This window comes from Sparus aurata, chromosome 15 (genome assembly GCF_900880675.1).
Source record: "Sparus aurata chromosome 15, fSpaAur1.1, whole genome shotgun sequence".
Lineage (NCBI taxonomy): Eukaryota > Metazoa > Chordata > Actinopteri > Spariformes > Sparidae > Sparus > Sparus aurata.
This window is the reverse complement of record NC_044201.1, coordinates 31,759,966-31,774,512: the sequence shown is the minus strand read 5'-3', so window position 1 is coordinate 31,774,512 and position 14,547 is coordinate 31,759,966. Positions and strand designations below refer to the sequence as shown.

At 42.9% G+C, this 14,547-nt stretch overlaps 3 protein-coding genes across 4 annotated transcripts in view; 1 reads left to right on the top strand and 2 right to left on the bottom strand.

Moving 5' to 3' along the window:
• LOC115596458 (clathrin heavy chain linker domain-containing protein 1) overlaps nt 1-8,198 on the bottom strand; it is an 11,343-nt gene extending 3,145 nt beyond the window's left edge. The window contains exons 1-5 of the mRNA XM_030441588.1: nt 7,903-8,198; nt 4,045-4,232; nt 2,263-2,351; nt 1,845-2,043; nt 459-574 (exon numbers count right to left, since the gene is read on the bottom strand). Of these exons, the coding sequence (XP_030297448.1) occupies nt 459-574; nt 1,845-2,043; nt 2,263-2,351; nt 4,045-4,232; nt 7,903-8,106 (796 nt within the window). The 5' untranslated portion in view covers nt 8,107-8,198. The remainder of the gene's footprint in view (nt 1-458; nt 575-1,844; nt 2,044-2,262; nt 2,352-4,044; nt 4,233-7,902) is intronic.
• A 140-nt stretch (nt 8,199-8,338) lies between these two features.
• Nucleotides 8,339-10,480, top strand: rps27a (ribosomal protein S27a). Its single transcript, XM_030441591.1, has 6 exons — nt 8,339-8,431; nt 8,542-8,605; nt 9,014-9,068; nt 9,520-9,605; nt 9,853-9,984; nt 10,288-10,480. The coding sequence occupies exons 2-6, from the start codon at nt 8,558-8,560 to the stop codon at nt 10,435-10,437; spliced, it is 471 nt and encodes a 156-aa protein (XP_030297451.1). The 5' UTR covers nt 8,339-8,431; nt 8,542-8,557; the 3' UTR covers nt 10,438-10,480.
• Nucleotides 10,481-12,349: 1,869 nt separating this feature from the next.
• Nucleotides 12,350-14,547, bottom strand: part of LOC115596459 (bone morphogenetic protein receptor type-1A) — a 59,309-nt gene continuing 57,111 nt past the window's right edge. For both annotated transcript variants that reach the window (XM_030441590.1, XM_030441589.1), the window contains exon 13: nt 12,350-14,525. In XM_030441590.1, coding sequence (XP_030297450.1) covers nt 14,400-14,525 — 126 coding nt within the window. In that variant the 3' untranslated portion in view covers nt 12,350-14,399. The remainder of the gene's footprint in view (nt 14,526-14,547) is intronic.

The following is a 14,547-nucleotide window of genomic DNA, read 5'->3' as shown; positions in this document are numbered from 1 at the left end:
AACACAAATATCCAAATGCTCTCCTCCTCACATCTTCAAAACAGTCCTGTTACTTAGTTTGACGCATTTGAGGTGAATTATATTATTACATTTTTATAATATTATTATTATATTCTTTCTTTGGCGTCATCGGATGCCATCTTCCTGACATCACAAGACTAATTTCAGCCTATCAGGGCTAATCACGCACAGCAGACGCAGCGAGACGTTTTTTTGTTAAATGACATCGTACAGTCAGAAAAGGAGATGACTGGTCGCTCTATGTGACAGAATATGGACACAAAGCGTGCTGGTTGCTAAAGGAAAAGAGAGCACTTGCTCCAAATACAAAGACAAACATGTTGGCTTTTTAATGTCGTAGCTGCTTCAATAATGACTTTTTAATATTCACTTCCTTCTTATAATAGGAGCGCCTGGACTGCCTCAGTCTGAGTCCTGTGTTGGCAGCAGTGTCTCACCGCTGATCTGTCTGATGTTCTCCAGTGTGAAACTCAGGAGTTCCTCCAGTGGAACCTGCAGCTTCTCGTCCTCCCAGCTGCACAGACGCTCAGACACGAACCTCAGGCGCTCGTTCCTGCAAACAGATGAGATGATTAATGGCCTCAAAAACATTTGGAAATATATTCAATTTATCTCTCTATAAAAGCAAGGACTCTCTGTCTGTCTGTCTGTCTGTCTGTCTGTCTGTCTGTGTGTGTGTGTGTGTGTGTGTGTGTGTGTGTGTCTGCGGATCAGGATCAGACTGACCTGAGAGTTTCAACATGGCTGCTGCGTGGTTTAAGGGTGTGCAACGTCGCATTTGTTTGGACTGCAATGATACCGTTAATAAATTATTTCATAAATGCTTTACACATTCCACGAGCATTGTCCACCGGAGCCACCACAGTCACGTGAGCACCAGAGCCAATCACTGCAGAGCCCACCGCGACCCCCCACCTTAAGAAACAAGCAGATTTATACCTGCAGCGGTGCGAGCTGGACCGGGATTTTGCCGGCGGTTCGGTCCCATTCTGTTCTGTTCTGTGCATCTAAACTGACTGTTGTGGATTAATGAGACTAAACGAGTCCGGACCGAGTCTGTTCGGGTCTGAGGAGATCCGGAGACGCGCGGACAACAAAGTGGAATCGGAATCTGTGGATGTTCGTGTGTAGCTAGCTGACCGGACCGGACTCACCGGCACGTCCAAAACCGGACTTAGGGTAAATAATGTCCGCCACGCTTTTTTGCGAACATTGCCGTCACGTTTGCTTTGTAGAAGAAACGGTAAAAACAGGCTTTTGTCACGAAAGTGTCCAAGCAGCAAGTTTGCTGCATTTAAATGTAAATAGTTACATATTACTTTGTACATTTTTAAAATGTATGCACATATTTAGCAAACAACAATTTATATTTGCAATATAAGTAATAAAAAATGGATTGTTAAACATATTTGTGGTTTTCACAGTAAAAGAATCTAACTTTTTCTACTTGGATTTTATGTTTTTTTTGTGATTTTAGGTCCATTGTGTTAATACAGTTTGTCAAAATAAAAAAATAACTGTACAGTCACACATGTGAGGTTGTGCTGAAAATAATGACACCAAGTAAATAGTTTTTAAGGTGAAATATAATGGCAAAATCAAAAATAGTCAAAAACGGCCAATTATACCCTGGAATATGGGATTTCACAACAAACCTAAATATCCCTGACGTCCCACCTTCAAACAGCCTCATTTGGCCATCCATGAAAAAGCTGCTTAACCTCCCACTTTTCTATAGGAATAAATATTTCCTACGGGCACTGCACTAGTTTATGAAATTCAACGTCACTGGAACGAAAACTATGACAAACTAAGTGTCATACAGGACGTTCAGTTGGTGGTTCTCTGCGCTCAGCTCGTCTCTATGCTGCTCGGCGTCCTGCAGCTTCCTATCAAGCTCAGCTTCGATCTCAAGTGAGACGCAGTGACTCTTCTTGTCCATCAGAGCGTCCCGCTGAGCTTCAAGGTGTTTCAGGTGTTGATCCAGAGCGTCAGCATCCTCTGAATCAGACACTGTGACACCTGGGAGACGAGACAGATGTTGATGAGATGAGATTTCTCTGTTTTTTAGCCATTCTGTGTCTTTTGTGGTCTTTTTGCATCTCTTAGCGGAATGTTTTTTTTAGCTTGTTTGTAGTCTTTTACAAACAATATTAGATTAATACACTTATATCTAAAGATAAAATTGTTACATTTTCCAGATGCAACACATAATACACTTCTTATTAATGTCCGTGGTACCAGGTATCCATGTGCTCTGCTCTCTACATGACTTCTGTCTCTTCATCTCCTCCTGGACATCTGATGTTTCCCTCTGAAGGACAGAGATCCTGAAAGAGATGAAGATAAGAAGAGAATCAGGAAGGCAGATGCATTATCCCGTCCATCACTGAGACAAACAGACTCCATGTTTCTACTCAAAGACAGAAAGTAGTTCATGTAGAACATTTGCTGAATGAACAAGAAGGTCCAAATAATGCAGAATGAGTCAGAGACAGAGTTTCACAGAGTTTATAAAGTGTCTCCAACTCAACAACTCACTAAACTGACACATTTGTTAAGGGAGTCTGGGGACTTTCTCCACGGGGACAAAGAAGGAGCCTATATTGTTACTGTTTAGTGTCTTTGTAACATGTGACATGTTTAGATCAATAACATGTTTCTTCTTTCATAAATGGAGTGTAAATGGTGACATCAGTGTAAACAGTGTGTTCAAACAGCTGATCAATGTTGGCAGGTAAGACTTTAGCACTTTAGACACAGAAGCAGACAGGCTGGTACAGACATGCTGCCACAAACTGACACTTTTTACAAGGAGACAAACAACTTCAGCTGAAAGATTTAATGCTGAATTTACAACAAGGACACAATGAGTTAGAATCTGTCAGAGACACAGTTTCACTACGTTATAAAGTTTGTTTTAACTCAACAACTCTTAAAATCACTACATTTGTTAAGGGAGTCTGGCGTGTTACGACCAGGGCCTAGCGGAAACCCTGGCACCACCAGCAGCAAAGCATTTTCAAAGGTTTTATTTAAAAACACATCTTGTACACAATTAAACATGCTGGCAGTCCGGCTGACAGAGGAGAGCCCACAGGAACTGGGAGGAGCCGCCCCTTAAACTCCTGGCTTCAAGGCAGGAACCCATCAGCTCCCTGGACAACCTGCAATCACAAGCCCCATTCACACAGGAGAAGACGCGTAGAAGACGCATAAAGCCGCGGTTCGCCAATTCACACAGAGTGAAGCATCTCCGCCTTAAAGACGAACGCCGTGAACCGACATAGAAAGCCGGTGCTGTGGCTCCATAAGAGGTGTGACGGCACACATCATGATGATGATGTGGGTGTGTTTTCAAGGTGTTTCCTGGTTTCCCTTTGTCAATCTGACTCCCTCACTCGCGGGGACGGAGGCTGTTTTCCAGGAAAGTTCACTGACGTCTCAGTCTGGAGGGCTGACCGTCACGGTGATTCATTTTCATCACAAACACTCAGTGAGTTAAAGTTTTTTGCCAGTGACAGACGCTGATTTTGGGGCAGAAATGTGAGGAAGAGTCGGGAGGACAGACAGGAGGACAGACAGGAGGACAGACAGGAGGACAGACAGGAGGACAGACAGGAGGACAGACGCTTCTCCACGTATATCTGCGGTATTTTTTTCCTCATGTGACAGTTACAGTTACTACGTTACTGTTGTTTGTTCATCAATCATGTAACGTTGCTTTGTGGGACATTTCTCTGTATTAAGTTGAGTGAAGGACCTGTGTAGTTAACGACAGTCCGATTGACACGTCCCCAATACATGAATCTGGCTTATCTGATCACACTGGTTCGGTTCTCTAATAATACGGCCCTGATACTAGCTCCAGAGGCGGATCAGCGCTGGACTGAAATTTCACCCCTCACCGTCTCTGAGAGACTCACACTGAGACGGAGGCGGGGAATTGGCGCACTAAAGCCGCACCCAAAAGCCAGCGTGAATGGGGCTACTCAAACACCTGCAACCAAAACACACACACACCTCTCGCTCAGCTGGCCGGCTCGTCTCTGGCAGGCCATCAGTGATTTTGGGTGCGACGTCAATGCTGCCAAAGTTCGCTGAGCTGTCCTCACCTCGTCCTCCCTCCTCTGCAGCTCCCTGATGACATCATCATAGCCTGTTTTTATGGTCAGCAGGAGTCTCTTATAGGCCGTTGCTCGTGAGATCACCTGGAGGAGGAAAAACAACGTGACGGAGACAGAAGTACGTCTGTATTGTGTCATTGAGAGGAGAGTCAAGTCTGTATTTCATCATTATGTTGTTGTTTTCTGCTTGTATTTTGTTTTATGATGTAATCAACAACTGATATAATTAAAGGTTTATTAGTTTTATGGAGCTTTTAAAATAAAATAAAACATTTGAAGGGAATAAAACTATTTTAAACTAAACATTATGTATTACTGTAGTTGATTACAATATTTTCATCGTCTTTCTTCCACTGGTCAGCCTGAGTGAGTGCTTTCCCATCGGTCAGCAGCTGTAAGTGTGACAGGAAGTGGTGAAAAGTGTGGTGGTGGTTAAAATGAATTTATTTTATCATCAGTCCGATAAAAAAAACTAAACAGTAGCCCCATTCGAACAGGAGAAGACGCGTAAAAGACGCAGCCATGGTTCGCAAATTCTCCACCGATGGTGATTCACACAGAGCGAAGCAGCGCCGCCTTAAAGACGAACCGCCGTGAATTCACACAGAAAGCCGGCGCTGCGGCTCCTAAAGAGGCGTTACGGTGACGTCACGGTGATGAAGTCTGTGTGTTTTCAAGGTATTTCCCCGGTGTCCCCCCCCCCGTCAATCTCGTGGGGACGGAGGCTGTTTTCTGAGGGAAAGTTCACTGACATCTCGGTCCAGAGGGCTGACCGTTGCGGTGATTTATTTTCATCACAAACACTCGGTGAGTTAAAGTTTTTGGGCAGAAATGTGACGAAGAATTGTTAGGACACACAGGAGGACAGACAGGAGGACACACAGGAGGACAGACGGGAGGACACACAGGAGGACAGACGGGAGGACAGACGGGAGGACACACAGGAGGACAGACGGGAGGACAGACGGGAGGACACACAGGAGGACAGACAGGAGGACAGACAGGAGGACAGACAGGAGGACACACAGGAGGACAGACAGGAGGACACACAGGAGGACAGACGGGAGGACAGACGGGAGGACAGACAGGAGGACACACAGGAGGACAGACAGGAGGACAGACAGGAGGACACACAGGAGGACAGACAGGAGGACACACAGGAGGACAGACGGGAGGACAGACGGGAGGACAGACGGGAGGACACACAGGAGGACAGACAGGAGGACAGACGGGGGGGCAGACAGGAGGACAGACAGGAGGGCAGACGGGGGGGCAGACAGGAGGACAGACGGGAGGACACACAGGAGGACAGACGGGAGGACAGACAGGAGGACAGACGGGAGGACACACAGGAGGACAGACGGGAGGACAGACGGGGGGGCAGACAGGAGGACAGACAGGAGGACACACAGGAGGACAGACAGGAGGACAGACGGGGGGGCAGACAGGAGGGGAGACAGGAGGGCAGACGGGGGGGCAGACAGGAGGTGAGACAGGAGGGCAGACGGGGGGGCAGACAGGAGGACAGACGCTTCTCCGCGTATATCTGCAGTATTTTTTTCAGTCACGACGTTACTTTTGTTCGGTCCTGTAACGTTGCTTTGTGGGAAATTTCTCTGTATTTAGTTGAGTGGAGGACCTGTGTAGTTAACGACGGTCCGGTCGACACGCCCCCGTAAGTGAAGCCGGCTTATCTGTTCACACTGGTTCAGTTCTCCAATAATGCGGCCCTGATACGACCTCCAGAGGCGGATCAGCGCCGGGGCGAAATTTCACCCCTAGCATTTTTATGATTATCACAATCAGTAGCCCCATTCACACTTTTGGGTGCGGCTTTAGTATGCCATTTCTCTGCCTCCGTCTCAGTGTGAAACTCTCGGAGGCGGAGAAATGGCATACTAAAGCCGCACCCAAAAGTGTGAATGGGGCTACTGATTGTGATAATCATAAAAATGCTGAATATAAGTAAGGGATAATGTCCGACGAGGTGTCCATAAACAGGAGTTAATGGACGACGCGGAGGCCTATAACTCCTGTTTATGGACACCTCGTCGGACATTATCCCGCTTATACCATGGTCACTTGCCAAAGAAAAGAAATTCGGACCATTAATTTACATTTTCATGCGTCTTACAATCAAAATATAAAGTTTTTCACATGCCATAACTACGTTTCCCTGGTAACGCCTGAGGGTTTGACTAATAACTGGAACAATCATTACTCTCCCATAAGATTCTTATGCAACGGAGACGTTGTTCACTCCTCCAGTAAACAGGACGGATCATAGATACGACTTGGCAACTGCAGATATTCTAGTCCGCTCAGCGATGAGCCAGAAAGCTAACGCTATGCTAGCAAGATTCAAAGTCAATAACATTGCGCACGGTTGACAAACAGTAAATATAATTTGACAGTATGCTAGCTAACAAGACTAGCTTGCTAACCAGTCATGTCATTGTCCCCAAATCAATAGCAAGATTTTCACGAACAAATGACCGGCCGTGTGTAACGTTACTGTGGCCGCAGCCTGAGGCAGAGAGCCGAACAGAGAACGGGATGTGAGATTATTCACGTATCAGTAAGTTTAGAGGGGAAGTGAACTTTCTGCAGCTTGTGTGTTACAGTCGCCACCCTGTGGTGTTCAGAGGATAAGACACTGAAGGACTGACGGACTGAAGTCAGTGCTGGAAATAACATATTCAGATCTGATACGCCAGCTAGCGCATTAATTTACAGCGGTGAACAGTCAATTTGACTGGAACTACTTAGTAGGTGTCCATATATCAGGGGTTAATGGACACCCTGCAGCCAATCAGAATCCAGTATTCCCCCAGACCATGGTATAAGATCCAATAATGTTCCAGGACTAACTATACAGTATAGTTTTGATGCTGAAATACTTTGACTCCAGTGCTATCCAAGGGGTAACTTTCACTTCTATCAAAGTAATATTTGAACTCCAAATCTTTTTTTACCAAAGTATGACATCTGGGTACTTTTAACAACACTAATACAGCAACCCTGTGCTGTAGTATGCATATCAATATATATGACAAAGTAAAACAAACCGTTCCACAATTTTTTTACTTTCCTTTTAATAGAAAAAGGCATAGGTACAACCAACTTGAAGTTTCACAAGCTCAAATCTAAAAACGTGTTTATAGTTAAAATATATTGTAACTGAGATACATAAAGCTCTTTTGAATGGTGCTCAGACGAGGGCTTGAAAACGGTTTCTACCTTTTCTTTCTTAAGGGACGGTGATGTCATGGTTTCTCTCTTGTGACAAATGTACTATGTACACTTTGGACAAAAGCTAAATGTAAATGTGCCTTTTATAAAGAGGTTTAATGTAACTAAGCACATGTACTGTAAGTAATTTATGTCATGAAAATCTAACGTACTTCTTTTTTACCTGAACATTTGCATTTAATGTAAGTTTATACTGTTACTCCAACACATCTCAGATTCAATACTGTACTTGTACTACATGTATCAAACAGCTTTAGAATCTAGACACTTTACAGATTACAGTTTTCTATCTCCTTCTGTCCAGTAACGTTCTCACATTGTTGCTGTTGAATGTGTTTCAGCTTCACGTGTTGACAAAGTGATTCTTCTGAAGCTGAACAAACTCTTGTAAAGCCTCGTGGATTAGCTGGAAAATGCATAATTTATTATGTATTAGTAATTGAAAACGCCTCCCATTACTGGGTTAAATTAGAGTAAGTAAGTAAGTGAATAAATAAAATACCTTGTTGAACGCAGAGCGGTAGATGATGTAGCGGAGCTCGTCCGGGCCCTCTGCTGGACACTGCAGGAACTGTTTCTCGTGTTCCATAAACTCATACAGAGACTGAAAAAACATGTCGTCACTGTCACTCATCAAGATGTCGGGTGTTGAATGTCTGTCTTTCTCTCCTGAGGACACGCTACAGTTGTTTGCTGCCTCAGACATCGTTATTAACTTATATTTTGAGGCTAGCTTTTCACTTTTGCTCCTTCCGGGCAGCCATTTGCAAACACTCCCAGTTGCTATGGTTACAGTGTTTTTAAATATACAAATAAATTAATTGCATTTTGGATTGTGAAATATATTGTCGACTCATATTAATTCCGGTAAGGTGACAAAAGACGCTGAAAGACAACAAACCGTAATATTTGTGTATATTTTTGATCAGGCACCCTGATGGTCACCTAAGCCGTGCAAACGCGAGCAGAAAACCCCGTCGCTCGCTCCGAAAGCCCTCTTCTCATGATCCGCCATTAGGAGTGAGCCTGTGGTAAGATGGAGCTCTGTGTTTCTGCTCCTTATTCTCATAAATAACCATTTTTGACAGCGTGTTTCAGTTTAAACTACATGTCTGAAGTCTTACTTGTGTCTCTTGTGAAGGTGGACGAACGCCAGGATGCAGATTTTCGTCAAAACCCTCACGGGGAAGACCATAACCCTCGAGGTGGGTGAGCCGGACTGTGATGGAGGGATCCGGCTGTCGGTGGCCGCAGTTTGACCAAGTTTATTTTAGCGTTGAAATGGGCTAAATCTCTACATTAAATCCCAAGATTAGTTAATATCACGTCCGACGGTGGCGGTGTTTGTTTGAACTCAAGCAAAGTGAGCGCTATCGAGCGTTACTGTTGCATCGAAACCAAGTGGCTAAGCTAGCTGTTAGCTGTTAGCAGTCACCCAAAGCACCGTAAACACGTGTAGCAGCGCCGCCGCTGTCTGCTCCGCAACGCGCCTGTTTGTCTCTCCAGATAACATGATACGTTGATGGAATGTTATACTTCTGTAGTCTGTACAACACGTGATCAGAGCTCTGACCGAAAGAACTTGTCATGTCTGACCTCTTCTTCTTCTGCAGGTTGAGCCTTCAGATACTATTGAAAATGTCAAGGCCAAAATCCAGGACAAAGAGGGTGAGTGACCCGTCAGATATGAAATACATCCTCAGATGATGAATGTTCTCTCTGTACAGCTGAAAACCTTGTAGCTGCTCAGGGGAATGGTTAAAAGTTTTAGATTTGTTAAATGTGAGGAGTTTCTATTTTTGGTTCAGATCTTTAAACTGAATGTCGGAGGCGGTTTAAGAACAGATCGAGACATTTAACAAACCAGCCAGTCAACACTTGCTGACTTTACATCACCATCAGTATTTCAGGTTTTAGAAGGATGAGGATTTGGAGGAATTGCTCTCAGCTCAAGATGAACTTTTCTTTATAAAGTCAAATCAACTTTGAATTGGTTCCTTTTAGTTGTACGGTTTTATGTATCAGTTTTTATATGAAACTGTCAATACTAGCTAATTTTTGTGAAGCTGCAGATGGATTTAAATTTAAACCTGTGAAACACCTGTGTTTGTATTTACAGGTATCCCTCCTGATCAGCAGAGGTTGATCTTTGCCGGAAAGCAGCTGGAGGACGGACGCACGCTGTCCGACTACAACATCCAGAAGGTGAGCCGAGAGTCCTGAGGTTTGACTGCAGACGTTGGACTAATATTTGATCCTGTGAGGAGTTCAGAAGCTGCTGTAAAAATACGGTTGAGTTCAAGTCATGCATATCAGTAACTGATGTGACTAACTCTACTGGACCTTTGAGAATAAATTGGCAGAAATTGTCATTAATTGATCTTCTGGTCATTTAGAGTTAGCAATTCAATGCTGTATAAATCTGACTTGACGTGTATTTCCTCGCTGTCAGGAGTCAACTCTGCACTTGGTGCTGAGGCTGAGAGGTGGTGCTAAGAAGAGGAAGAAGAAGTCTTACACCACCCCCAAGAAGAACAAGCACAAGAGGAAGAAGGTCAAGCTCGCTGTGCTCAAGTACTACAAGGTACGACTTGTTTCATCCTGCCGGTATCAGCTGGTTACTGTCTGTTGAGCATCAGATGTTTTAGAGGACACTTCAGTCTGTGTGCCAACATCACGTTGGCTAAATCTCTTCAGACCCGACCACTTTGGCTCCAAACAGTCTTTACTAAACTTTTTGATTTAATGTCAAATGAGTGTCCAATCTCAATCATGAAACTTTTAGTTAAAGACGAGTTAAAGAAGCAGAAACTTAGTTGAACTTATTTTTTGGTCTGAAGAAACAACTGCTTGAGCTCTAAAGTGTCATTTTGTATTTTATGTGCAGGTTGATGAGAATGGTAAAATCCACCGGCTGAGACGCGAGTGTCCCGCTGACGAGTGTGGCGCCGGCGTCTTCATGGCGAGCCACTTTGACCGTCACTACTGCGGGAAGTGCTGCCTCACCTACTGCTTCAACAAGCCTGAGGACAAGTAGACAGAGTGAAGGTGTTTAATAAAGACGGAAACATTTGACACAACTCAAAGAATCTGTGTTCAATTTATTACCTGACAGTCGGGAGGGTTTATGTTTTACAGTGTGGATGTTTCAGTCTTTTCCATCAAGTTTACCGTGATGGAGCTGAACTGAGTGTTGGGTCACAAAGATCATGTTAACTAAACTTGGATTGTGGACTTGAACAGCATTTTAATAACTTAACTTTTGGATTCAAATATTCTGGGTTAAACCAATTCTGTCCAGCTGGTGAAGATGGTGAGTTGCATGCTGCTGCCTGATGGTACGCAAAACATGAACGCATCTTATTTGCAAGTAGAGATTTTAATAAGCGCAACCAACTCAACATGTCTGTCTACGTTTGTGGAATCATTAGTTTGATGTGACAGCTTTATGGTACAGAATTATGTCAGTTGTCCTGAGATTCAGCAGTTAAAACAATTTCAAAGAAATGTTTGATCCTTCCATTCAAATTTCTGAAATTTGAATGGAAGGATCAATCTACAAGGTGAATCAGTAAAAATAAACATCTTAACGGTCCAGCGTGGCTGATGGCTCAATACTGAAGAGTAAACCCACCTGTGTTGAGTACCATGTGACAAACAGTCTGCTGGCTCCGCAGGAATCTAAATGACGTAACAGGATGGTAGGAAAAAAGGAAGCATAATGTTTCAACCAGAATACTGGTATGAAATTAAAGTTCAATACGAATTGGAAGAGTATTGTATTAATGTTACGGTGATCCGTATGAGGTATGAAACGGTGATTTACATTTAACATATTTGTGGCTTTCCTATTAAAATAACTTTTTCCTACTCAGATTGTATTTGATTTTAGATCCATTGTGTTAATATAATTTGTCAAAATGAAAAAACTGTACGGTCACTCGTGAGGTTATGCTGAAAATGAGACAAAATAAACAGTTTTAAAGGTGAAATATGACAAAATCAAAAACGGCCAATTATACCAGAGGGTTAAGGACATCTTAGTTTGAAAACAGTAGCATTTGTATTTTCTTTAGTCTTTAAAGGTTACCGACCTTAATGAAATAAGTAACTCTGCTAAACCCTCCAAATTACAAACAGCTGGGCTGATGAGATCAAAGCGGTGCTGGATGAGATAAACAAGTTTTCTCCTGTACGATCTGGTAAAAAAGGATTCCCACATCTGGTTCCTGCGTTGAGATGCAGCAGCAGGAGTTGTCCACCAGGTGGAGCTGCAATCAAACATCTGGAAAGAAGCCTGCAGGGAGTTACATGCAGCTTATATTAAAATTATATAAACTAAAAAAAAAGATCAAATATATATTATATTGTTGTGATATATAATATATATCAAAATAATCAAATGTGATGCTGAGAAAAATAATTTTAACATCTTTCAACTCAAAATTAAGAATTAAGTCAAAGATGAGCTGAAAATTCAGAACATAAATCCTGATTTATCCCCAATTTAAGTTACCATTCAAGCTGAATGAAATCATACAGTCGATCAGATTTATAATTAGGAGATTAATCAGTATTCTGCAATTGAATATAACAACATGCATCAAATTCTGGAAGATTGTCATACTTGTGTGATGTTCTTCACCAAACTGCCTTTTAAAAAGTAAAGATCTATACACTTTATATCATTTACAGCAAAATCAGAAGTCTCCATCAGCTCGTCTGCTGTGATCACAGTCTGCAGGAGAGACACATCACTACCTGATCTAAGGAGACAGAATTTACACAAAATCACAGAATTTTAATTTCCTTTATACACAACATTTGTCGGGCGACAAACTTTTCACCATTTTCTTTCTTTCTAATGTTGGGAAATGTTCGGTCTTCCATCATAAAACAAAGGAGACGGCAGCTGCAGCAGGGGAAAGAATCAGAGAGGACGCTGGGAGTTTGTGTACTAAAATAAGGTTATTTACTTAAAAATCGTTACATTGGACAGACTGACTGTATACAGAGTTTCATTTCCTTGGTAAACTCATAAGGCACCGAACCAGATGCTGTACAAACAACAACACCACCAAAACAAAGAACATTAATGATTTACATATTAGAGATTATTCTATATACTGAGCTTCTCTGACATATTTATTACAGAGGAAACACTAAGTTACTGCTCTTAAATAGCTACTGTATGAACGACTCATTCTCTCACACACACACACACACACACACACACAGGTTTGTTCTGATGACTTCCTGATATATTTTAGTTTGTTTGAATTGTTGGTAAAAGGTCAAAAGTGACTGAGAGCCAATCACATGTCGTCCTGCTGCTCAGGAGAGAAGTCAGCACAAACCGCTGAAGGAACACTTCAACATTTTAGGTTTAAATCAAAAGAGGTCCATATGTGATTAGCCTCGTTAGCATAAAGACTGGAAGCAGGGGAAACTGCTAGCCTAGATGTGTTTTATCTTACATCTCATTTTTACACTTTAAAATTTCATATAGATTACAGAAAATTCTTTTGATGGTGCTAGGCTAACAGTTTTACCTCGCTTCCAGTCTTTGTGCTAAGCTAGGCTAACCACTTTCTATATCAATTTCCCAAATATTCTTAATTAGAGTATTAGAAATAATCTGATTGGCCAGGTGAAAAATCGGCAGAAGGAGCCAAAGTTAACCAGCCTACACATTTTAGTGAACAGGAACAGGCTTAGCACTCCCTTGCTAGTTTATCGCTAGTTTAAGAACTAGCACTGTAAGATAGCCAACTATCTTGACAAGCTTCAGATTATTAGGTAAGGGGGAAATGGAAAATGTTAAGTCACATGGTTTTTCATAAATTTGTATTGATTAGCGTAGCTCACGTCCTCGACTGGACCGCCAATCACAAGACATCCAACACTGATTAAATGTCAAACTTAAACTCAAATATCAAATTTCTTCACATGTTTGAACAAGTTTTATTAAAACGGGACCTTCTTATATTTCAATAAGAAGAGAATTGAATATCCTGAGCCGAAAGATGTTAAAATCGATTGTTTAAGTAAATAAAGTGACACGTATCACTTTTCTGTCTTCCTATTGGCTCACAGACCTCACTGACATCTGGAGTTCTCTTCAGGTCTTTTAGCTCCACCCACTGAGGTTTAACCCACCAGAGCAGCTACACCTCTTTATCTCTGAAAAGACGGACAAAGATGAACCAGACACACACACACACACACACACATACACACAGACAGGACGGGAGACGTCTCCATGGTGACTCCATCATCTCCTGTCAACGTCTCTGAGGAGTCGGCTGGACGTCAACATCATAGTGTTCTGGTCTTTAATCTTCTCATGAGTAGGCACGGCATCTAATGATAAAGTTTATTTACACATTTAAATTCACATATTATTATAGTACCTTATTTTTATAATTAACTCTACTGTCAGAGTGGAGATATATTTCAATATGGCAGGAGAACTCGGTCCTGAAGAGAAAACAACAAAAACAAATTGGCATTTTTTGCGTTTTGAAACAGGCAGAAGTGAGGAAGGCTGCTGGGTCTTTAAAAAAATATTAAAGGAGGTTTCAAACGTCCTGGTTCTATCACGACGAGCATCCAGAGGCTCCTCCCCTTTTCCCCTACACAGGAAGTCGTCATTAAAATTATTGTCTCATTTGGCTTTCACAGAAAGCGTCAACCCGGCGGTCTCGCTTCCTGCGAGCTACACGGCACAGACAGAGGTGGAGGAGGCGGAGGAGGGAGGACTACATGTTTGTTTCCAGGCTTCAGACAGACTAAACATGGAGGAGGAGGAGGAGGAGGAGACGCACAGTTCAGCCCAAAGATGGGTCCATTTTTATCTCTCAACTCCTCCTCCTGATGAAGAGTGAAGCCCGGGGAAGCCGGTCCTATCACGTCTAGGTCAGGTTGAGTGTGTTCTGGATTCAGGTGAGTCCGGCGGTGGTGGTTTGAGGAAGAGGAGCAGGAGGAGGAACAGGGTGTTCAGATCTTGATGTCCTGGGACTCCACCATCTTGGCGAGTGTCTTCTTGACTCGGAGGATGGTGAGGCGGGAGGCGGGGTTATGAGCCCAGCACTCTGACATCAGCTTCAGCATGGCCCGAAGACACTGAGGACACGTGAGCAGAAAA